This window comes from Chelonoidis abingdonii, chromosome 24 (assembly GCF_003597395.2).
Source record: "Chelonoidis abingdonii isolate Lonesome George chromosome 24, CheloAbing_2.0, whole genome shotgun sequence".
Lineage (NCBI taxonomy): Eukaryota > Metazoa > Chordata > Testudines > Testudinidae > Chelonoidis > Chelonoidis abingdonii.
The window spans coordinates 5,067,340-5,091,998 of record NC_133792.1 but is presented as its reverse complement, the minus strand read 5'-3'; the positions used below and the strand labels follow the sequence as shown (position 1 = coordinate 5,091,998).

Below are 24,659 nucleotides of genomic sequence, written 5' to 3'. Positions count from 1 at the left end.
ATGGCCCAAGTGAGAGCTGCCCCAGGGGCACAGAGGAGGCAGTTGGGGGAGGTGGCACCTCCTCCCCCAGCAAAAGGGACACTTCAGACATTGCAGGGCCCAGTCCGGAAAGCTCCATTTCGATTCATGCTGAAATACACCTTTTCTTCTTACTGCAGCTGATGGCCAGGGTCCCAGGGTGGACCCCCTGCTCCTGTCTGAGCTGCACACGATGCAGTTTGCTATTACTAGGGACAGCATGACCCAGTAACACACATGGGTGGTGTATACACAAGAATGATACCAGCATCTTACCTGCTGCATGAAGCAGCTAATGGCTAGAGCTGACCAGTGTAGGGAGCAGGGGACAAACCCCACTTTGGACTTGTAGCAGCTGATGATTATAGTTATTCACAGGAAAACAATAAGCTACACCTTGACCTTGTTTGGCCTGAGCTTCAGGTAAGTAACTGAGGGGACAGCTCACAAAGAGATAGTGCTTGGGTCCTGGGCTGGGTTGGAGAAGCCATGGTGGGAACATAGGAAGGAAAGCACAGTAGCATCTCCTGTTGCTGCAATATGGCCCACACCTCCACTCCTTGCTCAGGCCAAGCTCCCGTGCAAGGCAGCAGGACTCCAGGCCCTCTGAGAGTGGAAGACTGGCTACAGAAATACTAGTGAATAAAACACAACTGACATAGTGGGATAATACACTACTGGAATATTGGTACAGAAAGGTACAGCTTGCTCAGGAAGGACAGGCAGGGAAAAAAGGAAGGTGTTGTCTTGTATATCAAACATGTACACACTTGCACTGAGACTGAGATGGAAATAGACTTGTTGAAAGCCTCTGGGGAAAGGATAAAAGGGGTAAAAAACCAGGGTGATGTCAGCATAGGGGTCTGCTCTAGATTACCAATGAGGAAGAAGAGGTGGATGAAGCTTTTTTTTAAACTAACAAAATCATTCAACGCATAGGACTTGGTGGTGATGGGGGACACAAGTTACCCAGGCAGCTGTTGGAAAAAGCATAAGAGGGCACAGATTATCCAACAAGTTCTTGGAATGTATTGGAGACCATTTTTTTTAATTTCAGAAGGTGGGGAGAAGAAAAACCACAGGCAGAGTTTGGTCACAAAGGCACTCAGCCAAGTTTATTGCCCTCAAGGCACAGTCCTAGTTCCCCGACTCCATGGTTACAGGTTCACCAACACGAGTGCCCGGTAGCAAGGAGTGGCTCAGTCAGCAGTGTCTCTGCTGTTGTGTAGGACACACAAAGGGTAAAGATGAGCTACCTCACACACAGACTGAGACAAACAACTGCGATAAGCAATTTACGCACCACCTTACGGGTTTCATGACGTTTGTTACCTCTCCTTGTTCCTGATATCTCAGACAAAATATTCCTATTCATCATTCTGTCAAACCATTGTATCCTGTACTAGATTGGGATGTATCTGTACCAGCTAGAATATATTTATGTAAATATCTACTGCCTAGTACACTAGCAAGAACTTTGCCATGTTGACGTACTACATGCTTATCTTCTTTAATACATGGCCTGACTTTGGTTCACAGCCTCTGGTTCCGGCCTCAGATCATGCACCAGGACCAGTGTTCCAGGCCCTCTCGCTACTACACTGAGCTTGGTAGTTTGCTATTCATAGCGAAAGTGGCCCTGACAAATCAGCTTTCCTCCCAAAGAGATTTGATTTCTGTGGGTACTTGTCTTTAGGGGTGCTCTTTGTGCGGCCTCCTTGGGAACTGCAGAGACCACTAATAAATCTGGTGTTGTGTGCAAAATTGCTCAAAATCCTTTTGTGCTACTTGGTACTTTTTTGCCTTTTTAGCAGTTGGGACTAACGTTGCTGGTGTCTCCCACAGAGTTTTAGATGGTTCATTGACAATGCTATTCTAGCAGCTGAGGAAGAACGTAATATGTCAAAGATTGTGAGCTTGATCTTGTTACTGAGGTTTCTATTTTGAGGATCTCAGCTATACAAGACATCAGCTCTTAGAAGGCTCTATAATCATTAGGAGCTGAGGAGACTGCCTCATTGGAAGACAATGATGGATTTTTGGGAGATGATGGAGTCTCAAGACATGCCTCTTTGTTTGCAGATTGTCTCTGCTCTTCCATGTTTGCCGTTGGGGATCTGGCAAAGGATGCAGGAAGAGAATGCAATGGCTGCATTTTTGTGACTGATCAGAAGGAATTCAGCTCATGGACGGAAGTCCCCAGTATGTCCAACAGGGCCAAGATGGGCTGGTGTAGGGACAAGGCTGGTTATGATAAGGCTAAGCCACTGCGGTGAATAACCTGGGGCTCTGAAGTGAGTGTCCCTAGTTTGGAGAGGCCTCCCTGGTCTGCGTGAACGGAGAGAAGAAAGTTCTCTACCAGAAATTAGAGTGGGGTGATAGAGAAGAGCCGTGGTGCTGAACTTCGAGGCAAACGTCTAAGACGTGTACCGATGCTGAGTGTGACACCACTGAGAACTAAGGCAGTGCCAGAGACATACCGACATTCGCTCAGCCAGTGCTGATGTCAAGGAGGGCAACTGCCCAATGTCAGGTGTAGGCACTGAGGGTGTCTTGTATTTCTTCAGTACTGAACTGGAATCACTTGACCCTGCCCCATGAGCAAGCTTAGTTCCTGGGAAGAGAGGAAGGGCTGAAGCTTCTCCTTGTGGGAACAGGGAAAACAGTATCAGAAATCATTTCTGCCCAGTGATCAGATCTCCCTGGTCTTGGTGAGGAGGTGACATTGGCTTTCAGTGCCAGAGTGGTAGCAGGTACCAAGGTGGTCTGTGATCTTGGATCCCTGTCCAATGGCACTGAGGATTTTTAGCTGGTCCAGCCAGTGTCCCTAGTGACCAGTTCCATCTTATCAGTCATTGCCTGTTCTTTGGGGTCTACAATTCCTCTCTCAAGCAGCCAAAGTACAACTTCAGGTGAGTATTCCTGGATTATCTTGTCCTGTTAGAAATGAACTGCAACCCGAGCTGCACTCTACCAAATTACTCTCACCAAGACAGAAGACAGCAGCTATGGCTGTGTGTGAGTGGAATAAGGCTGGGTCAAGGAGGACAGCGTGCGAAGCCCCAAAGGACACAGAAGTTACCATTTTAGGTTAAGATCATGTTGCAAAGAACCTAGGAGAAATTTAAACAATTAATTTTAATTTTTGAAAAAATAATTTAACAGGGAATTTTTCTGGGATTTAAACCTAGCTAAGGAATTAGAGGAAATTGCAAGAAAATTCTGCCCCAGGGTAGCGGGAGGACACTGCTTATGCCATCTTGCTGCCACAGGTGGTAAGAGGAAACGGAGGGATGACTGTGGCCGCCTTGCCCTCTGTGTCTTCGCGGGGGGTGGGCCCACGGGAATGCTCACAATGCAGCCCAATTGAGACTGCTGTTTCTAGATTCCGATCTCATTTTCTCATGTGCCACTGGAGTGGGTTTCATACACAATGGACACACATTAGAAGAACAGCAGGATTCCAAGAAGCTGTTTGTTTGAACAGTTCTGGATTTGATTCTCCCCATGATCAGCCTACACCAAGTGACTCCCAATACCTGTACCGTAGGATCGCATTTGGCCAATTAATACCTGCTCCCTTGCTACCCAGCACCATAGGCCAATGGCCGCTGCAGACTGAAATGGCTTCCCCCTCTCCCGGTTTGAATGGTCAGCCCCACGCTCCCTGGGAGAGTCCTGCACAGTGATGAGCCTGCATGGAGCTTTTCCTCTGCATATGCCAGAACACGTGCCTTAAGTGGGGCCTTAGCCACCACAGCCAGCTGCAGGAGGCTGCTCCAGCCGGATTACAGGATCCAGATGGCTTACAGCCAAGGGCCCATCTCCCCCTGCATGGCCTGTGAGCAGCACGGGCTGCGTGGAGGCCACGTGAGAGCAGAGAGCATCTTGGCCTGCAGACACTGGAATTCAGGCCGTACCAGCTCCTCCAGCCCAGGGAGAGGGGATTCCAGAGGGCTCTGCTGGGGGGCGAGAAGGGAAGAAAGGAGTCAATGCATTCTAAGAGAAACATGGCTAGCGCTTTTATTAACCAGGGAAATGAACCCTAGACACCAAAATACAGGACAAAACGGGCTTGCTGGCACCAGCCTCTCTGCTTGGCTCAGCTCAAAGGACCTCTCTAGGTGCACTGTGCTTCAGTCCAGAGTACTACTGAGCTACCTCCACACAAAGGGCAGCCAGTGGGGAGAAAGAGCATCCCAGAAACCACAACCACCCAGCGGAGAGGCAGAGCCTGTGCTTAACAAGGGCACCTGCATGTCACCTGAAGCAAGTATAACGGAGGTGCTGAATGCAGGCAGAATGGCTGCAAGAGAGCACAGTGCTCAGGGATTGGTGGGGAGGCTCACATTCTAGCTGCAGTTCTTAGGCAGGCGGTAGACACCACCGGAGTAGATGAGTTGCTGGTCCCGGACTTTCTTCTGGAGGAAGCCTTGCAGCTCCTGGATGTCAATCTCTGTCACCACCGGACCCGTCATCACAAACATCTTCAGCATGCTGTGAATCCGCTCCAAGGATAAGCTCTCCAGGTTGGTCAGCATCGCCTGAATATATGTCCAGAAAAGCTGCAGGGGGATACAAAGGCAGGGATAAATCCCAACCACACCCCCAACCCTGGCATCCCACATGCTTCACTACAAATCAGGGAACAGAGACTTTGGGAGCATATGTACACCTTGACACAGCATGAAAGGGATCTGCAGGGCTGACCGTGCCTGTGTTGCACTCTGCTGCATTGGAGCCATACAGACCCACCCTTTGCGTGGTCAACGGCCAACAGTAGCGCTAGGCGTTTTAGGATACAACGCTGGAGAACAAGCTCTGGCTGGCAGTGCGCTAACAACTCCCAGTGGCCAAGCTGAGTCCCAACATGTTCCATGGGAGCTCTCTCTATCCTCTCCCAGGGCCCACAGAATCCCTAATGCCTGACCCCAACAGGATGCTTTGTGGCTGCTGGACTTCACACCCCTTCTTAGGAACCCAGAAAGAATGGTGGAGCCCAGGGCATGGCCCAAGGCGCCCTCTGGCTGGACAGTGGCCTTTCTAAGCCAGAAGAGCTGGCTTGTCACTGCTTTCAGGAATTCTTGGGACCCTCTGAACACAGCTGGTTCTGGCTGGATCCTAGCCTGGGCCTCGCAGCCCAGGCTTGAGGTGGAAGCATTAGTACCATTCACCCTAGACTGGTCATTCTGCTAACTGGGGGTGACTGGAACAGAGCAACAAACCACCACACAAGGAATGGCAAGAGTCTTCCCACTCTGGAAACACCCAAGGTGCTCAGGAAAGTACCTGCAACTCCTCCTCTTTCTGGTCTGCCTGTGATGCCATGGCAGAGTCGCCTTCTTCATCACTGTCTATGAGAACCACCTTCTCCACTTGATCCTTCTGCTCCTCCTCAATCACTGTGAATGTGCCCTGGGGATCCTCATGAAGGACGCCCTGCTGCAGCCACAGGGTCATCTTGCGCCTCAGCGATGTCACAGGAACCTTCAGCACTTCACTCAGCTCTGCCAGCGTCCACGTACCTGAGGGAGACCACAGGCACCACAAGGAGGAGTAGAGTCACTCCCTGGTATGGGAGTCGGACTCAACCCAGCAATGCCCAGCCCAGTATCAGGATAACACTGCCACCACACAGGCCTGAGCCTGCATACCATCAGCACAGGCACTGCCAGAGCAGATCACATTAGCACTCTCTTTAGCCCAGTGTTCTGTTCCCAGCAGCAACTTCCTGTTGAACCAGGCTGCACAGGAAGGTGGGCTATTCTGGGATCATGTTTCTCACAAACTCTGTATGTGAAGGGCAAGCTTAGATGCCTATGCAGGATTCTAGCCCTTCTAATGTAACAGTGGAGGTTCTCGTTATCTATATCCATGGCCAGGCCTTTTCTGAAGCCTGTTAAGCATTTGGCTTCTCTAACCTCTTGTAGCAATGAGTTCTTCGGGCTAATTGTGTTGTGTGAAAGGATTTCCCTTCACCAGTGCCAACACCACTGCCCTGCAGTTTCACTGAATACAAAAGTCAGATTCACCTCCTCTATCACGTCCCCTCTCATCTCAACAGTTGTCCTACCCAGGCCCCCAAATATCCCCAACCTAGGAAGTCACTGAACAGGCTACTCAGAGGGAACTGCGGCAATCTCTGTGCACTTGGGATGGCACTGAACTGGCACCACCAGAGGAAGGGAGCTGGGGGACAGGGCATGAGAACAGGGAGGGGGCAGGCAGGTATGGTGGGAACTGAGGGAGGAGCTGCCAGTGGGCAAGAATAGCCGGGGGTAACTGCGCAATGCGTTCCTGAAAGCAGGCTGTGTGCTGAGCTGCAGCGCAGGGGAACAGGTCTGTCTCGGAGCAGCACTGAGAGTAGAGGAACCATGGCCAGATTGAGTGGGCTCTGGATCCACTATCGAAGTCTCAAAGTGTTAGGTCTGTGTGAGCAGAAGTGGCTTGTCCTGCAAAGCAGAGGGCAGTGGTCAACACACCAGGGATGTGGCTGGGCCCACCAGGCCTCACTCACTCTTGCTCTGGAAGTGCAGGATGATGGCTGCATGCACAGGAGACACGGAGAGGGAGACAGTGCGATCCGCCAGCTCCACATCCAGGTTCACCAGGCCCAGGTGATGCTTCCAATTGAGAGTCCTCATGGCCTGGAAGCAGAAGCAGCTCACACTTCACATGCATGACAGGTCACTCACTGACTGTTATCACACTGATTGCCACTCAGGACTAGAATGGCCACTCCCTGCAGCTTGCACAGTACTCAGCCCCCCACAGACACGGCTCTCCCACCAGACACAGGCACAGCCCCCCTGAACTACCCCTCCCCAACAGCTGCTCAGCCTTCTGGGTCCAACCTCTGCTCCCTCCTCCTCCCCATACAGGCCATTGCCCAGCCCCTCCCTTTCCAACCCTGGCTCTGCGTCACCCAGTACTGCTCTCCTTCTCAGGCTGTGCTGCAGCAGGGGTGGATTGGGAAGAAGGCCTGAGCCCCTGGCAGTTGGGGCAGAGGGGCTCGTTTCTGTCCAGAAGCGCTATTCAATGGGAGCAGGGTTCTGTTAGGAGTGACACGGCCTCTCCAAGGTAGAAATGGGCATCACCTCGTAGGCTGAGAGCTCTGCCCACTGGGCCAGGGATGTAAACCATTAGACAGAGGTTATTTGGCATGTCCTCCCTAGACAGTCTCCTGTAGGTGCGGAGGGCACTGGCACCCCACTCCATGTGCATCTCCCCTCCCCATCAGCAAAGGCCTATTAGGGGAAGACTAGACACAGACCAGCTGTCTGGCATGACAACGATCCCAGGAAGCCACCCCCCAGCCAACTCCCGGCCTGAGACAGAATTGGATCTCAGATAGCAAGAGGGTGGGCAGTGGGGACTGAATTCATGAGATGCCAGGTTTCCATTTGCTGTCCCCATGCTGAGGCCGTTGTGTGGTTAGCTTATGGGAACCAGCTGGGTTTCCGGGCACACAGATCTCTCACTGCTTTGAATTCAGTTGCTTTGGCTAAGCTGGTGCACTCATGTGTGAACATTTATAATGGTTTTAAACAGGTTCTACTGGTTTAGCTTGTGGCTGTAGAATGTATTCACACCAGCTAAACTGCTCTAAGCTGTGTGAAATCGATACGGGAGCATCCACACACACCTACCCCAGGTTTGCTATGTGTGGATAAAACTGCTCCTTCTGTTAAACCACTGCCACTGTGCAGGGCTGGCCTGAGCCAGCAAGCCTCTTTGGTCTTACAAACGTTTGCTCTCTGCTCTGCCTGGCGCGCAGCAGGCTGGGTAAGTCCATGCAGCTGGCTCCACAGAGATGAGAACCCCTCATCTCTACAGAGGAGAAGGAGCTTGGAGCCTCCACCTTGACTCAGGTCTGGTTAAAGGGGCATGGACAGAGGTGCCTTCTGCCACAAAGGGCTACAGGCTGCTGGAGACGAAGAGAGAAGCCTAAGGACCCAGGAGGAGAAGTGCACTGCCAGGGATGCAGGCAACAAGTGGAACCAGATGGGGAGAAAAACAAGGTTACTTACCTTTGTAACTGTTGTTCTTCGAGATGTGTTGCTCATATCCATTCCATTTAGGTGTGTGCGCGCCGCGTGCACAGCCATCGGAGAAACTTTTTACCCTAGCAACACTCGGCTGGGCGCCCCCTGGAGTGGCGCCACCACGGCGCCGCATAAATACCCCAGCCGACCCGGCCACCCTTCAGTTCCTTCTTGCCGGCTACTCCGACAGTGGGGAAGGAGGGTGGGTGTGGAATGGATATGAGCAACACATCTCGAAGAACAACAGTTACAAAGGTGAGTAACCTTTTTTCTTCTTCGAGTGGTTGCTCATATGCATTCCATTAGGTGAATCCCAAGCCTTACCTAGGCGGAGGGTCGGAGTGAGACGCGGCAGTCTGGAGTACAGCCGCCCCAAAGGCCGCGTCGTCCCGAGACTGCTGGACCAACGCATAGTGCGTGGCGAAAGTGTGGACCGATGACCAGGTCGCAGCACGGCAAATCTCCTGGATGGGCACGTGCGCCAAGTAGGCTGCTGAGGAAGCTTGAGCCCTCGTGGAATGCGCCGTAAGGTGTCCGAGGGGAACCTGAGCTTGCTCGTAGCACGTGCGAATACAGGCCCTGACCCAGGAGGAAATCCTCTGGGAGGAGATTGGCAGACCTTTCATTCGCTCTGCAACCGCGACAAAGAGCTGCGGAGACCTTCGGAAGGGCTTGGTTCTTTCCACATAGAAAGCCAGTGCTCTGCGCACATCCAAGGTGTGTAGCTGCTGTTCTCTCCGAGAAGCATGCGGCTTCGGGAAGAAAACCGGGAGAAAGATGTCCTGGCAAGCGTGGAAGGCAGACACCACCTTAGGGAGGAAAGCAGGATGAGGTCGCAGTTGCACTTTGTCTTTATGAAAGACGGTGTACGGAGGATCGACAGTGAGGGCTCTGATCTCCGAGACCCGACGCGCTGAGGTGATTGCCACCAAGAAGACCGTCTTCCACGATAGGTAGAGAAGCGGGCAAGTTGCCAGTGGTTCGAAGGGCGGCAACATAAGTCTGTTTCAAGACCAAGTTGAGGTCCCAGGAGGGGCTGGGTGACGAGTGGGGGGATAAGTACGGTCCAGACCCTTCATGAAGCGAGAGACTACCGGGTGAGAGAACACCGAGCAGCCACCGTCTCCCGGATGGAAGGTGGATATTGCTGTCAGGTGCACCTTAAGAGAGGAAGTCGCCAGGCCCCATCCCTGCTTAAGGTGCCAGAGGTAGTCTAGGATCGTCGGGATTGACGCCTGTAAGGGGAAACATCGTGGATGCACACCAGGCCGTGAAGCGCCTCCACTTGGCCACATACGTTCTGCGGGTGGAAGGTTTTCTGCTATGGAGGAGAATGCGCTGCACCGGACCGGAGCAGCAGCGTAATTCCTCAGCATTCAGCCATGCAGGAGCCACGCCGTGAGGTGGAGGGATCGCAGATCCGGATGACGAAGTCTCCCGTGGTCCTGTGTGATGAGGTCCGGGACACTGGGAGGGGAATTGGAGCGGCTACTGACAGGTCCAGGAGGGTGGTGTACCAGGCTTGCCTGGGCCACGCCGCGCTATTAAGATGAGCTGCGCCTTGTCTCTGCGAACCTTGAGCAAGACCCTGTGTACCAGAGGAAACGGAGGGAAGGCATACAGTAGGCGGTGGCTCCAAGGCAGGAGAAACGCGTCCGTTATCGACCCGGGGGAGAGGCCCTGGAATGAGCAGAACTCCTGGCACTTCCTGTTCGAGCGGGACGCGAAGAGGTCTACGAGGGGAAAGCCCCACCTCTGGAAAATGGAGTAAATGACGTCCGATCTGATCGACCACTCGTGGCAGAGGAAGGACCTGCTCAGCCGATCCGCCAGGGTGTTCCGGACTCCGGGCAGGAAGGATGCTACTAGATCCACCCGGAGGGCTATACAGAAGTCCCATAGTTGAATGGCTTCTTGACACAGGGGAGACGAGCGAGTCCCCCCTGCTGCCTGTTGATGTAGTACATGGCCGTTGTGTTGTCCGTAAATACCGAAACACAACGGCCACGAAGATGCTGCTGGAACGTCTGACAGGCGAGACGAACGGCCCGTAGCTCCCGTATGTTGATGTGAAGGGTGAGCTCGTCGGCAGACCAACGGCCCTGGGTCCGTAAGCGACCTAGGTGGCCCCCCAGCCGAGGGATGACGCATCCGTCGTTAGGGTTAGTGATGGTTGCTGCGGATGAAAGGGCATCCCTGCACAAACCTGAGACTGGTCCAGCCACCAGTCGAGGGAGCGGAGAGGACCGGGAGGGATCGTGAGCAGCACGTCCATGGAGTCCCTGCTCGGACGGAAGACCGAGTGAAGCCACGTCTGAAAGGGCCGCATGCGTAGCCTGGCATATTGGTGACATGGGTGCATGCGGCCATATGCCCCAGCAGAGCGAGGCAGTTGCGAGCTGAGGTCAGACGAGCTGCTTGCAAGTGCCGGACGAGTGAAGTGAGCGCTAGGAAGCGCGCTTGAGGCAAGTAGGCTCTGGCAAGGGAGGAGTCCAGTGTCGCTCCTATGAAGTCCAGTCTCTGCGTCGGATTGAGAGTGGACTTCTCCGCATTGAGGAGGATCCCCAAGACAAAGAGGTCCTTGATTACTGAGACGTGCTGACGGACTTGGGCGTGCGAGGCGCCCTGATGAGCCAGTCGTCCAGGTATGGGAAGACATGTATCTGCTGCTTGCGAAGTGCGCGGCGACGACGGCCATGCATTTTGTGAAGACCCTCGGGGCAGTAGACAGGCCAAAGGGGAGGACAGCAAACTGAAAGTGGTGCTGTCTGACCGTGAACCGAAGGTACTTCCTGTGCGGCGGGAAAATGGCTATGTGGAAGTACGCGTCCTTCATGTCGAGGGCGGCGTACCAGTCTCCAGGATCCAAGGACGGGATAATGGTTCCCAGGGAGACCATGCGGAACTTCAACTTGCGTAGCCACTTGTTGAGTCCCCGCAGATCTAGAATTGGTCGGAGGCCTCCCTTGGATTTGGGAATGAGAAAATAACGGGAGTAATAACCCTTCCCCTCTCGGGCAGCGGAACTTCCTCTACGGCTCCTGCAGTGAGGAGAGATTGCACCTCGTGCCAGAGGATTTGCTCGTGAGAGGGGTCCCTGAAGAGAGACCGGGAAGGGGGCGGAAAGGCGGGGATGAAGCAAACTGGAGGTGGTATCCGTGCTTCACCGTGCGCAGCACCCACTGATCGGAAGTAATCTGCGACCACGCCGGAAGGAAGTAGGAAAGGCGGTTGGAAAAGGGGGAAAAGGATCCTGAAGAGAGTCTGGTACGCCGTCCCCGGGCGTACCTTCAAAAGCTGCTCTTGCCCCTGATGTGGTTTTAGTGGGGCCTTGAGACTGGGCCGCGTGGGGGCCAGACTGGCGTCTTCGCCCCCCCGACCTCGCCTCCTGGTGAAATCCTGCCTGTTTCGAGGCGGGAAGTACGGGCGGCGGGCTTGGGGCCTAAAGGGTCTCCGTTGAGCCACGGGGTGTGCATCCCGAGCGACTTTAAGGTGACCTTGCCGTCTTTCAGGCTTTGAAGGTGAGGGTCTGTCTTATCGGAAAACAAACCCCGGCCCTCAAAGGGTAAGTCCTGCAATGTGGTCTGCAGTACTGGTGGTAAGGTGGAGGCCTGGAGCCAGGAAATCCGTCTCAGCGTAATTCCGGAGGCTACAGTCCTAGCAGCCGAGTCGGCCGCGTCCAGGGCAGCTTGGAGGGAGGTCCTCCTGCCGATCTTTTTGCCCTCCTCCACAAAGGCTGCGAACTCCTGGCGTGAGTCCGGGGCAGCAACTCTGTAAAGCGGCTAACCTCCGACCAGGTGTTAAAGCCGTATCGGCCTAAGAGGGCCTGCTGATTGGCGACTCGGAGCTGTAAGGCGCCTGCTGAATAGACTTTACGGCCTAGAAGGTCCATGCGCCTAGCCTCTTTAGATTTTGGTGCCGCGCCTGTTGGCCATGGCGCTCCCTCTCGTTAACTGATTGGACAACTAACGAGGAGGGGGTGGGTGGACGTACAGGTGTTCATAACCCTTGGAGGGCACCATATATATCTCGCTCCACACCTTTTGCCGTCGGTGGGATGGATGCTGGAGACTGCCACAAGGTATCAGTAGTCGCCTGTATAGTTTTAATGAATGGGAGGGCTATGCGCGTTGGGGCATCGGCAGCCAGAATAGTGACTACCGGATCGTCGACCTCCGCCACTTCCTCCACCGGGAGGTCTATGTTAAGGGCCACCCGCGAAGGAGGTCCTGGTGGGCTCGCAAGTCGATCGGCGGGGGCCCTGAGGAAGAGGAGCCCGCCACGGCCTCATCGGGAGAAGAGGAGGAGGATACGCCCGGGACAAGAGGGTCCTGGGCAGGACTCGTCCCCTGTGGTCCTGCTGTAAAGACTCCGGGGAGTGCAGAGGATGAATGGCATGATCCTCTGCGTCTTCCGGAGGAGGACGGGATATGGTAGCCTCTGGTGCCCGACGTTGTGGAGCAGGTGCAGGGGCCGGAACCAGGGGAGCACCCTGGGCCTGATGGTAAGCCCAGGGTGTCCACATGGCCCATTGCTGCTGCGCGGGATCGTGGGAGCGACTGTCCTGGAAGAGTCCCACGGGGAAGTCAACGTCTCGGTCCCGGCTATAGCTGCTACCTGCCCTGGAGGAAGCAGACTCTTGACCGGACGGCCACGGAGGGGCCGCGAAGGTGGGCACCGACGTGCCAATGGACCTGGCAGACCGGAGTCTTGGGGACCGGTGGCGGTACCGGGAGCCGGACCGGGACCTGCGCCGGCTTGGTGCCGGGAGGAGGTCGACCGGGACCTCGAGCCTCGACGGCGAGATCTGCTCCGGGAATATCGGCCTGCGTGGTGGTGCCGGGAGCTCGACCGGTGCCGCGAATAGCGGGACGGGGAGGGAGCGAGTTGCGGACCGGCGCCGCGCGTGAGGTGCCGAGCGGTGCCGCGGAGGCATTGCCGAGGGCCGAGCGGGAGCGGTGCCGATTGAACGGTGCCGACGGAGAGCGGTGCCGCGATGGAGCGGCGCCGGAGAGCGGTGCCGTGGCCGATTGGAGCGGTGCCGCGATTGGGAACGGTGCCGAACGGTGCCGCGGATTGGGAGCGGTGCTGCGATGGGAGCGGTGCCGCGCAGTGGGAGCGGTGCGACGGTGAACGCCGCGATTGGAGCGGTGCCGTGAAGAGGAGCGGCGAGGAGACCGAGATCTGGAGCGGTTGACCTGAGCAGTGACAGAGGGCGGCCGAGAAAAAGGCGGCTTGCCCTTGGAGAGGGTCAAACGGACTGGCGGTACCGGAGGTACATGAGGTGCCGGCTCCGTGATAGCAATCAGGTCTCGTGCCGCCGAAAATGTCTCCGGTGTGGAAGGCAACGCCAGCTCGACCGCGGCCGGTGCCGGGGAGCTTCTCGGCGCCGGACTCGACGGCCCGCGCGGGGCTGGAGTCAACGGGGCCGGATCTGACGGCGCCGCAACCGGGGCCGGTGCCGGGCGGTCTGCCTCAGGAGCAGTCTTAGCCTTCGGGGCGGCTGCAGGAGGGTCCGCCCGAGGCTTAGCCGACGTCGACCTCGGAGAGAGGGAGCGGCGCGGAGTTGCTTCGGCGTCGCGTGCTGCCGGTGCCGAGGAGCCTTACCGGTACCGGACGTGGACGGTGCCGGAGGAGCGGTCTCATCCGCTTGCTGGCTCGTACTCGGTTAACCGTCTTTTTTTTCGGTGCTTGCTCATATCCCTTCAGTTTAGGTGTTCACGCCTTATGGTGGCGGGGGGTCGAGTGATATGGCGATGCACCACTGCTGCGCCAAGGGCCGCATCGTGCTGTTGAGGCAGGAGTCGTGGGGATCTCCTGTCGGCATTGGCCTATTACAGGCTGAACATTGCTTAAATCCCGGCGAGCCAGGCATGGCTTCGGTACCGGGCGCGGGGTAGGGGAAGAGCCCCCAGCCCCGCGAGAACTACTAACAAATACACTAACACTATAACTCAATTATAACTAATTAACTGTGTAAACGAAATGATTAACTAACAAAGAACAGTGATAAGCGAGTAGCTAGGGAAGAATGTGGAGGTCAGGCAACTGCACTCCACTGTTCCAACGACCGACACGGGCGGTAAGAAGGAACTGAAGGGTGGCCGGGTCGGCTGGGGTATTTATGCGGCGCCGTGGTGGCGCCACTCCAGGGGGCGCCCAGCCGACCCGCTGAGTGTTGCTAGGGTAAAAAGTTTCTCCAACAGCTGTGCACGCGGCACGCACACACCTAAATGGAATGCATATGAGCAACCACTCGAAGAAGAACAGCACCTTGGCAGGGCCAAGAACCAGCGTTGACAGCAACCAGCCATTTCTCTTTCTAATTACCCACCATGCTGCCTCCAGCTTTTCAGCCCACTCTGCAGCCCCTGGTGGAACAGGCTCTCCAAGCCAAGGGTGAGGGAGCCCCACTCTGCTTTCTCTCTCGTGAGTGTTAGTTGCCCCCCATTGCTAACTGCAAGGCATCCTCTGTCCTAGCTAGACAGATCACAGGGCTTCCTCACCTTTAACTTCTCATACTTCTTGGAATAGGCTTCCATGGCCTCCTTGATTTGCTCGGGGAGCTCCAGCTTCTCCTCTTTCAGTGGCGGCCAGAACTCACTAGACAGGATGACAGCAACAAGGCTAAATGGGGGCCTCTCCTCCTCTGGGAGCTTCTCTTCCTCATCACGGATGTTGGTGTTAATGCGCCGCGAGTCAGCCATATCCTGGGGAGAGGCAGGACACAGCACCCAGCTCAAAGTGCCTGCTTTTCTCCTGGCCAGGCTCCGAAGCAGAGACAGGGCTGGGCCCCACAGCAGGCCAGAGGTCACTGGGGCCATCACAATGGAGAAGTGACTTGAGCTGGAGAAGGGGGCATGAGAACTGTCCGCAGGAGAGGATGTGGACATTAGATGGCTGTTTGTCCCCGCTATCCACTGAGGAGAGCACCAGACTGGCTTTAGCACAGACCGCCAGGGAGAAGCAGGGATCGCCACACACCTGCAGCCAAGTTGCTGCCTCTACTTTACCTGCTCTAGTGACAGATGGGATGACAGCCCCAGATTCACCAGCCCAACCCACTCAAGGGCTCAAAACATGGAAGGACTTTGACCACAGTTCTGGGACCCCCACGTCACCCCCACTCCCCATGGAGCTCCCTCCATCTCTCACCCAGAGTCCCAGGGAGCCCCTCCCACTCCCCATGCTGCTTCTGTCCCATTCCAAAAGGCCCACCCTTACTCTGCAATGCCTTGGAGAGGGGCTTCTGGGGGTATGGGCTCAGATTTAAGGCAAGAATCCCACAGGCCACCCCTGGCTGCTATTCTCTGCGACACCCTGAGACGTGCTGTGGAGCATGAATCAATCCCTGACACTGGATCATCAAGAACCTACTTTTAACATGACCTCACAATAGTGCATCTGGGCTTCGCCAAATCGCAGCTTCAGCAGCTCCACGTTGCGGATTTCCCTGAGAACAACAGAGGCAGAGGCTCACAAGCAAGACCCTGGGAAAAGAAGCTGAGTTCCCCGCACAGAGCACAGCAGGGAATGGCTACCTCAGGCGGATTGTCCCAGGCATTTGAGTGAGGAGGGACACGCCACATCCAGGGCGTTCACCCCTCTGAGCCTGGGGCTGCTGCCGTTGGGCTGGCAGTTTGTACCTGTCCTCGCCAACCCTAACTAACAACACAGCAGCATGCCTGGCCCCCTTGCCAGCCATTCATGCCAGAGTGTCTAGCTTTCGTTAGACCCATTCCAAAGGTGGAGGAACCAACGCGACTTGCCCAAGGTCAGCAAGCAAGTCAGAGGCAGAGCTGGGGACAGAACCCAGGTCTCCTGACTCCCAGTCCCATGCTCCTCCTACTACGCAATGCTGCCTCCCCACATAACAGTCTCTGCAGGCCTTCAGGGCCTCTGAAGCAGATGTGAGGGAGCCAAGAGGATCCTGGGGAGGGGCAAAGCCTGCTCTCTTCCCTGGACTCCAACTCTTTTCCCTTGCTGAGCAGCATAGCGTCCTCTTCCTAGCGTCTCAGGGCTATACAGGGCACGCTGTGCAGCCAGCTGGGCCCAGAACGGCCTGTAACAGACAGAGGCCAGGGATTCAGCTCTGTGGCTGACCTTCCCTTCCAAAGATCCTGGCCAACACTGCCTCTGATGGCCCATGCTGCTCTCCTGGCGCTAGCCACACAAAGCCAGAGGCCATTTCACTCCAGCGCCCCTCCAATGACAAGTGTCCAAGTAGACAGCCACTGCTCAGTGGGTGAGATCACAGATTTCAGGCTGAGAACCCAGAACTGCAGAGAGAGACTCACATCAGACAAGGCCTCTCCTGGGACTGCCTGGCTGGGGCATCTCCTGTGCCAACCCTGGGGGCAAGTGCAGGCCTCACCTTTCAGCGCTGTAGTTGAACTGGTGCAGCAGACGGTCAGCCAACAGCGTGCGGTACTCATTGATGAACAGATCCTTGCTCCCATAGATGCTCACTAGCAGGCTGATGATGTCCGAGGAGCGGCGCTTGGAACTCAGCTTCCCTAAGAAGACATGCCAGACCAGAACATGAGACAGAGCCCCCCAATCTCCCCAGGCTCTGCCCCACAGAGGGCCTGGGGACGAGCAGCGCTCACCCACACCACCACAAAAGGGAACAAGGAGGAAGTCATGGGCTGTGGAATGTTGTCAGGATGGGGGTAGCTGCGGCTGCTCTGATCCTAGTGTCTAACCTGGGTCAGCATCAACTGGGTCAGGCAGCCAGTCCTCTGGCTCCGAGATGTCATCGTCACTCTCCTGGCCATTTTCCAGCGTCACTGGGTCAGCTTTCGAGAGCTCATTGGCTAAGTCACCAGACCCTTCAGCATCGCCTGTTAGACCCGCCACAATTTGACGCACCGTGTCCTCCCTGGTCCTGTCCAAAAACAGGAGGTGAAAGGGGCAGGATCAGCAAAGGAGTAAGCACAGTCCAGCCTGGCATGAGATGTACAGCTGTCAAACACAAACCTGGGAGAACAGTAAATTATAAATTGCACAGGTCACTAACGAAGAGGACCAGATTGCTTGGTAAACTGAGCACAGACAAACATTATGCATTTTAATGTGGCTAAATGTAAACGTATATACCTCAGAAAAAAGAATGTAGGCCATGTTTACAGGGTGGGGGCCTCTATTCTGAGAGGCAGTGACTCTGAAAAAGATTTGGGGGTTGTGGCAGATAATCAACTGAACATGAGCTCCCAGTGTGACGATGTGACCAAAAGAGCTAATATCAACCTGAGATGCATAAACAGGGGAATCTTACGTTATCTCTGTATTTGGCACTAGTGCGACTGCTGCTGGAATCCTGTGCTCCATTCAAGAAGGATATTGATAAATTGGAGAGGGTTCAGAGAAGAGCCATGAGAACGATTATAGGATAAGAAAACATGCTTTACAGTGACAGACTCAAGGAGCTCAATCTATTTAGCTTAAGAAAGAGGCAGTTAAGGGATGACTTGATTACAGCTTTTAAGTACCTAAATGGGGAACAAATATTTAACAGGCTCTTCTATCTAGGTGAGAAAGAGCTAACATGATCCAATGGCTAGGAGAAGACGGTTACTCACCTTTGTAACTGTTGTTCTTCGAGATGTGTTGCTCATATCCATTCCAGTGAGGTGTGGGCGCGCTGCGTGCAAGTTCGTCGAAAGATTTTTTGTCCTAGCAACACTCGGCGGGTCGGCTGGGCGCCCCGTGGAGTGGCGCCACTATGGCACCAGATATATACCCTGCCGACCCAGCCCCCTCAGTTCCTCTTGCTGGCTACTCCGACAGTGGCGGAAGAAGGGCAGGTTGGAATAGATAGAGCCAAACACATCTCGAAGAACAAAGTGACAAAAAGTGAGGAACTGTCTTTTTCTTCTTCAGTGATTGCTCAATGATCCATTCCATTAGGTGATCCAAGCCTTACCGAGGCGGTGGGGCAGAGTGAGATGTGCAGAGTGCAGAACTGCTGAGCCAAAAGGCTGCAATCATCTAATTAGACTGTTGGACAAGCATAATGAGAAGCAACGGCGTGGACCCGAGGACCAGTAGCTGCGCGACATATTCGCTGGATGGTACATGAGCCAGGGAAGGCACCAGATGAAGCCTGAGCCCCTGGTAGGAATGTGCGGTGAGTGGTGGCCCAAGCGAAGCAGAATCCAAGTCATAGGCAAAATGCGGAGCAGACGCCACCCCACGAGAGAATCCCTGGGAGGAAGCGGTAGATCCCTCCATCCGTCAGCCACTGCAACGAAAATGGGGGATTTATGGAAGGGCTTCATCCGATCGGCGAGCGCCCAACAACTCTAGGAAGCACGTGTGGCATGAACGGGCGGAAGAAAGAGTCCTGATGGTAAGGAAGCCGACACTTTAGCAGGCACACTTGTCGCAACTGTACCTTATCCTGTGAAAAGACAGATAGTGAGTGGTACTACCTGTGAGCGCTCGAAGCCCGGCGATTAATGGCTCATGGGGAAACTCTCGGCATAGACAACTGCGGCTCGAAAGTGATGAATAAGTCTGTGCTGAGGACCCAGTAAGGGCCAGGAGCGTACTTGGGGGTATAGGTTGTCCAGACCCTTAGAGAACTAGTAACTAAGGTGCGAAACACGGAGCGCATTCTCTCCTGGGCAGAATTGAGATGCCACCAGTGCACTCCTCAAGATGAACCCCAACACCGCCAGGGCTCTCTGCTAGAGACCAAAGGTAATCCAATGGATACGGGATCCGAGAACATCAAGGAGTAACACTGTGTTGCGCACACAGGAGAAACGTGTCTCTAGGCCAAGGACAATGGCATCTACGCACACCGCGTGGAAGGCTTCTCTGCTACCACAGGAGCATGGGTTGATACCTCAGAGCAAGCCAGCGACAGGCCCTGGGCAACTCATGCACTCGTTACACGAGCACTGCAAGCGTAACAGCAGTGCTTGGGCCTGCAGCGCGCACGTGGCTTGAGCGTTGAAAGACACTGCCAGAAGCTGCGATGAGAAAAAACACACTAGGCAGTGCGGGTGACTGAGTTGCGTAATCATATGGACCACCTGTTGAGGCATACAGGGCTAGAACCAAGTCCTGTTCCTGACCACAATGGGCACAATCATGAGGCCGCGCTCTAGTTTCCTGTGGGACGTATATAGCATGGGACGCAAGGTACACAGAGTGTCAACCGGCCTGTGTGGTAAGGCATAGGCAAGGCAACCGGTCCTAGAATGTGACTCCACGACATCTAGGGAATGCGTTCCGCATGACTCGCACCCCCGTAACAGACCCAACCGAAGGACAGAGAGATCTCGCCATAATCGTGAACAAGGAACATCTCCCACACTTATCTGAAAACCGAATCGAATAACGTCCGTTTTTCCATATTCGTACCATTCGTGACATGAAGGATCTGCTCAGGTTCGAATCCACGTCTCAGGTAGGGCATGCCGCGACAACCACTCCTGCCGAGGAAACGACCCGCCCAACTGGTGCCTAACCCGACTGGGCCAGCTAGGTATAGTCCCCCAAGTCGCACTCCCTGAAACAGGAGGGAAGATCGAACACTCCTGCACTGTTTAAGAATATCCATGCATGTTGATGGTCTCTGGAACAGAGCAACACCAATAGCCGATAGCCCATACAAAGATACGCCAGGCACCCCAAGGTCGCCACGCCCAAGTCTCCTCGGACAGCCTAAAGCCCAGTACATATCGAGAGCAGATGAATAGCTATAGCGCACTTCGAATCGAAGGTCTCCAGAGGTCGACGTTGACAACACGACCTGACGAGTATTGATCGCGTCTCAGTCTGTCTAGGGACAGCGAGTTGGTGCGGGGAACGGAGAAACCAATCACCGAGGCGCAGGGTCAGCGACCAACGCTAGGACCCACTAAAGGTCGGGGAAATGTGACTATATGTTCTACTGGGTCTCTGCCCTAGCGCTATACCGAGTAGCCAAGTTTGGACGGAGGCGGAGCCTGGCGGATTGGTCACGGAATGTGCAGGCAGCCATGGTGACCTAGGAGACCGACCGAGCCGAGTCGCAGAGTCTGTAGACCTCGAGCGTCATTGCTGAACCGCGGCTGGTAAGTAGGCCTTGGCTAGACACCCGTAGCATCTACCTCTGTGTGGGAAACCAGAATTGGATTTCGTACTGATTCACAGGCCTAGACGTGCGAATAGGTCCCTGACAACGCCCAACATGTTGTGACTTTGTCTCGGCTCCTCGATGGAGCCAATCATCCCAAGATAGGATAATACGTTATCGCGACGTCGGTGGACGTATTGCGCGGCTACGCCAATACACGTCGACCTGAGCCGTGAAAGCCCAAAGGGGGACCGTAAACTGGAACGAAGCGGAAATGGAGGAAAATGGCAATGTGAAAACGCATCCCCATACCAGGCTCCAAGAACGGATAATGGTCCCCAAGAGACCATAGCGGAACTCAACTTTATCAAAAGCTGTGTTGAGTCTCGCAGTCTAGGAATAGGCCGAGGCCGCCCTTGACTTGGGATAGGAAAAAACGGGAGTAAAATCCTTGCACTTTTCGTTCGTTTTGCAACTCCTCTATTGCTCCGCATAGCAGGAGCTCTGCACCTCTGAAAGAGGGAACTGGATTGAGGTGGTAGGCGAGGTTGAAACAAAGTGAGGTGGTAATCCGTGTTCACCGGCGTAGGACCCAGAGTCTAGGTTTTCTGGGACCAGCTGGGAGAAGTAGGAAAGAGGGCTGAGAAGGGGGGGATGGATCCTGCCTGAAACGTACTCCGTCCTGAGGCGTACCTTCAAAAGACGTACTAGGCCCACTGGTGTTTGGAGGGGACCTTGGTTTGCCCCTTGGGTAACTGACTGAGTCACGCCCACCCCGCCTGCAAAGTTGTCTATTCAAGAATAAAGTAGCGGGACGGGATCGGGATGAAAAGGCCTGCGTTGGGTCACGGGCATGATGCCTAAAGAAACGCATGAGACTAGATTGTCCTTCAGGCTTGCGATCTAGGGTGGTCTTTTTCGAAGAAGAGACCTTTAACACGAAGGGTAAATCTTGGATGGTATACTGCAATCCGGTGTGGAGGTTGGAACCTGAGCCAGGGAGACGTGTCGTCATGTGACACGAAGCCAGGGCCTGGCTAGCTTTGATCACTAGCCGGGGACTGGCACATCAGCGCCGGGATAGGGAACCACTCCTGCCAGGTTGTATTTAGTGATCAGCAGGGCTTGCACACGCCCCTTTGCCATGCATAATACGCCATCGCTGAGGCTGGCGCCTGTTGCCGGCGCTCCATCTCACTGAGCTGGATGAACAACAAGTGAGCAGGTGACACACAAATACTCGTACCTTCTAGAGGGTACGCATGTATTAAACCGACTCCCGTGCAGGCAGGAGGGATGGAGGCTGGGATGCCATATGGGTCGGCATGCTTGTTATGCCTGATAAAGGGTAGGGCCGACGCTGGTGGGATACTCTGCCGACGAATGCCATACAGTCTGACCTCTCGGGACCACCTCCACTGGAGTCATGAGAGTGCTACCTCCTGAGGAGGTGCCTGATGCCTCTGAGGTCGATTGGAGGAGGGCCCAAGGAGGATGTCCTTGCCACCGCTCCATCCGAAGAGTGAAAAGAGGAAATGCCGGGACGAGTGGGTCCGTGTGGCCTCCGGTCTTGGGCCATCTCCTGCTCCAGCGGTCGGGGAGACCCGATTGGTTTTTTGAAACGTGGGCTTCCTCTGTTCCGGGCCGAGGACGACGGCTAAAGTTGAGCGCGCGCGCGCGAGAGTGGAGCCTGACGGACGGGACTATTGGAGTGCCGTTCCAGCGGACCTTATTCCACTGTGTAATCGAAGACCGGTTGCCGGAAGCATATCGTACGGGAGGTCGACCGAGATCTGAAGCATGCGTGTGATCGCATGGATACACGGTGCCTGGACAGTGCAGAAGCTGGACGGTGCGAGAGTAGCGGCCGGCAAAACGGATACCAATGGGCCATGAAGTTCGACTGGTACCTGTAGGGAGGGAACGGTGCCGGACTGCGACAGCATCATGAGCGAATGCCGTCCTGGAAACCTGGAATGTCTGCGGGACCACGTCGTAGAGCGGTGCCGGTCCGCTGTGCCAACAGAGGAGGTCCTATAGGCCAGTTTGCCTATCGATTGTATAACCTGCACTGGCGTGCCGGGGTGGAGGCAGTGTCGACCTCGTCAGGCAATCAGAATCCCTCGCGCTGAGAAGTCTAACGACGTGAATGGTATAGTCAGCTCACCGCGGCCCGTGCCGGGAGCAACAGGTCGCCGGCCCTCAGACGGCCCATGGGACCGGAACAACAGTGCGAGTTGCCGTGCACGGCAGTGTCGATGCAGGCAATTCCGACTTAGACCGCCTCTCTGCTGCGTGCAGACGGCACAGAGGTAGCAGGAGGTCTGCCCTCTTTCGACTCGGGAAAGGAGCGCGTGGAGCCGACTTTGTGCCGGCGATGGCGTGCTGAGAGCTGTGAACAGTACCGGCAACGGTCCGGTGCGAGGAGGCGCTTCTGCTAGTCGTATCTGGCCAGCACTAGTGCCGAGGGTGGAGGAGTGAGAGCTGCCCCATAGGAACTATTTAAGTCCTGATGTCGCCGCCCCTTTTTTGTTCGTGCTTGAAAGCCTTGCAGATGGGGCAACTTAGCTGTTATGGTGCGATTCTCTGAGGCACTTCAGACAGGAGTCGTGTGGAATCTCCTGTCGCACGGCTTGTGACAGGCCGAGCAACAGTTTGAACCCGGTGAGCTGGGCATGGGCCCCGCACCGGGTGCGAGAAGGGACTAACCTCCAAACCTCTAACATAGTGGACTAAACTATCTATAAACAAATACAATTAAAACTATATAAATAAGGTTATAAACGATATACACGATAAAAACAGAAAACTACAAGTAGCGGAATGGAGGTCAGCTAAGCCGCGCTCCAAAACGTTCCAACGACACACAGGCTGTAAGAAGGAAACTGAGGGGTGCTTTGGGGTCGGCAGGGTGTATAGCATCCGTGCCATAGCGGCCGCCACTCCAGGGGCACCCAGCCGACTCGCCGAGTATTGCTAGGTAAAAAGTCTTCCAACGAATGTCCACACGGCGCGTGGACACCTAACTGGAATGATATGAGCAATCAACTCGAAGAAGGAGACAATATCACCTAGAAATAAGATGTAGATTTTTAACGGTGAAGAATTAGCTAAGGAACAATCTACCAAGGGTTGATGTGGATTCCCATCACTGACAATTTTCAGTCAAGACTGGATGGCTTCTAAAAAGTCTGTTCTAGGAAATTATATTGAGCAGGTCTCCCTGGTCTGTGTTAGAGAGGAGTCCCACAGTAATGATCACAAATGGTCCCTTTTGCCTTGCAATCTTGAGTTGTATGGCAACAAACACAGAATATTGAAAGGTAAGCATCAATCAGGCATAGCTGCGGGGAATAAAAAACACCATTGCTAAAGAGGGGGTCAATCCAGTTAACAGTCTAGGTCATACAGCAGTGACAGGAGCGTTGAAAATGAACAGAAACAAAAACTTCCAACAAAAAGGATCACAGAATTTATGTAACATCAGCACCATACTGGGTATGCGGACGAGAAGTAGAACAGAAACAGCTGAACCTGAAGTAAGCCATTAAGGAACTCCAATAAAAACAACAGACTTTACCCTCCTCTCAACAACCTATGCAGGCACTGTCAGGAGCCCAGAACTGCCACGTTCCCATGGACACTCTGAAGTCATACAGACCAGAGAGAAAGTGCCAGAGAAGTCCTGGTGGAAGGGCTGGCCCCCCCCCCGGCCCTGTCAGTCTGTATGAAAGAGATGTAGTTCGCAAAGGCAGGAGGTGCAGGTTTGCTGAAGCAGGGACTGCAGTGAGTGAGCCCGAAGCGACAGACAGAACTCCACGTAGAGATACATAAGAACAGAAAGAACGGCCAACCGGTCAAGACCAAAGGTCCATCTAGCGCCAGTATCTGTCTATGCCAATGCCAGGTGCCCCAGAGGAGTAAGCTAAACAGGCAATGATCAGTGTCTCCTCCTGCCATCCATCTCCATCCCGATGAACAGAGAGGCTAAGAACACCATTCTTACCCTTCCGCTAATAGCCATTTATGGAACTTGGCCACCATGAATTAATCCATTCCCTTAAACATTGTTATAGTCCCAAGCCTTGCAAACAAACATCCTCAGATAAGGGTCCACAAAGTTGACCTGTGCGCTGTGTTGAAGAAGAACTTCCTTTTATCTAATAATGTCATTTGTGACCCCTAGTTCTGATTATGGGAATAAGTATAACTTCCTATCCACTTTCTCCACATCACTCATGATTTATAAATACGTCTATCATATCCCCCCTTAGTCTCCTCTTTTCAAGCTGAAGAGGCCTAGCCTCTTTAATCTTCCTCATATGGACCCCCAAACACCTAATCAATTTTAGGTTGCCCGTTTCTGACACGTTTCTAGTCTAGAATAACCTTTTTGAGGTGATGAGACCAACAGTCTGTACACAGTATCGAGATTGGCATACCATGGATTAATATAATTAGCTATAATATTCCAGTCTTCATTCCTCTATCCTCTTTTTAAATGAATCCTAACACTTGTTGGCTTT

At 54.4% G+C, this 24,659-nt stretch overlaps 1 protein-coding gene across 9 annotated transcripts in view; it reads right to left on the bottom strand.

The window, feature by feature from the left end:
• The window catches only part of ANAPC2 (anaphase promoting complex subunit 2), a 48,772-nt gene that overhangs the window by 512 nt on the left and 23,601 nt on the right, over window positions 1–24,659 (bottom strand). For 2 of the 9 annotated variants that reach the window (XM_075060521.1, XM_075060520.1), the window contains exons 7-13: window positions 16,769–16,950; window positions 16,438–16,579; window positions 15,441–15,516; window positions 14,570–14,773; window positions 6,536–6,665; window positions 5,308–5,543; window positions 4,019–4,583 (exon numbers count right to left, since the gene is read on the bottom strand). In XM_075060521.1, coding sequence (XP_074916622.1) covers window positions 4,371–4,583; window positions 5,308–5,543; window positions 6,536–6,665; window positions 14,570–14,773; window positions 15,441–15,516; window positions 16,438–16,579; window positions 16,769–16,950 — 1,183 coding nt within the window. In that variant the 3' untranslated portion in view covers window positions 4,019–4,370. Of the gene's footprint in view, window positions 1–1,106; window positions 3,981–4,018; window positions 4,584–5,307; window positions 5,544–6,521; window positions 6,666–14,569; window positions 14,774–15,440; window positions 15,517–16,437; window positions 16,580–16,768; window positions 16,951–24,659 lie in introns of those variants that run through there. The other 7 variants (XM_075060526.1, XM_075060525.1, XM_075060523.1 and 4 more) reach the window with 7 other exon arrangements.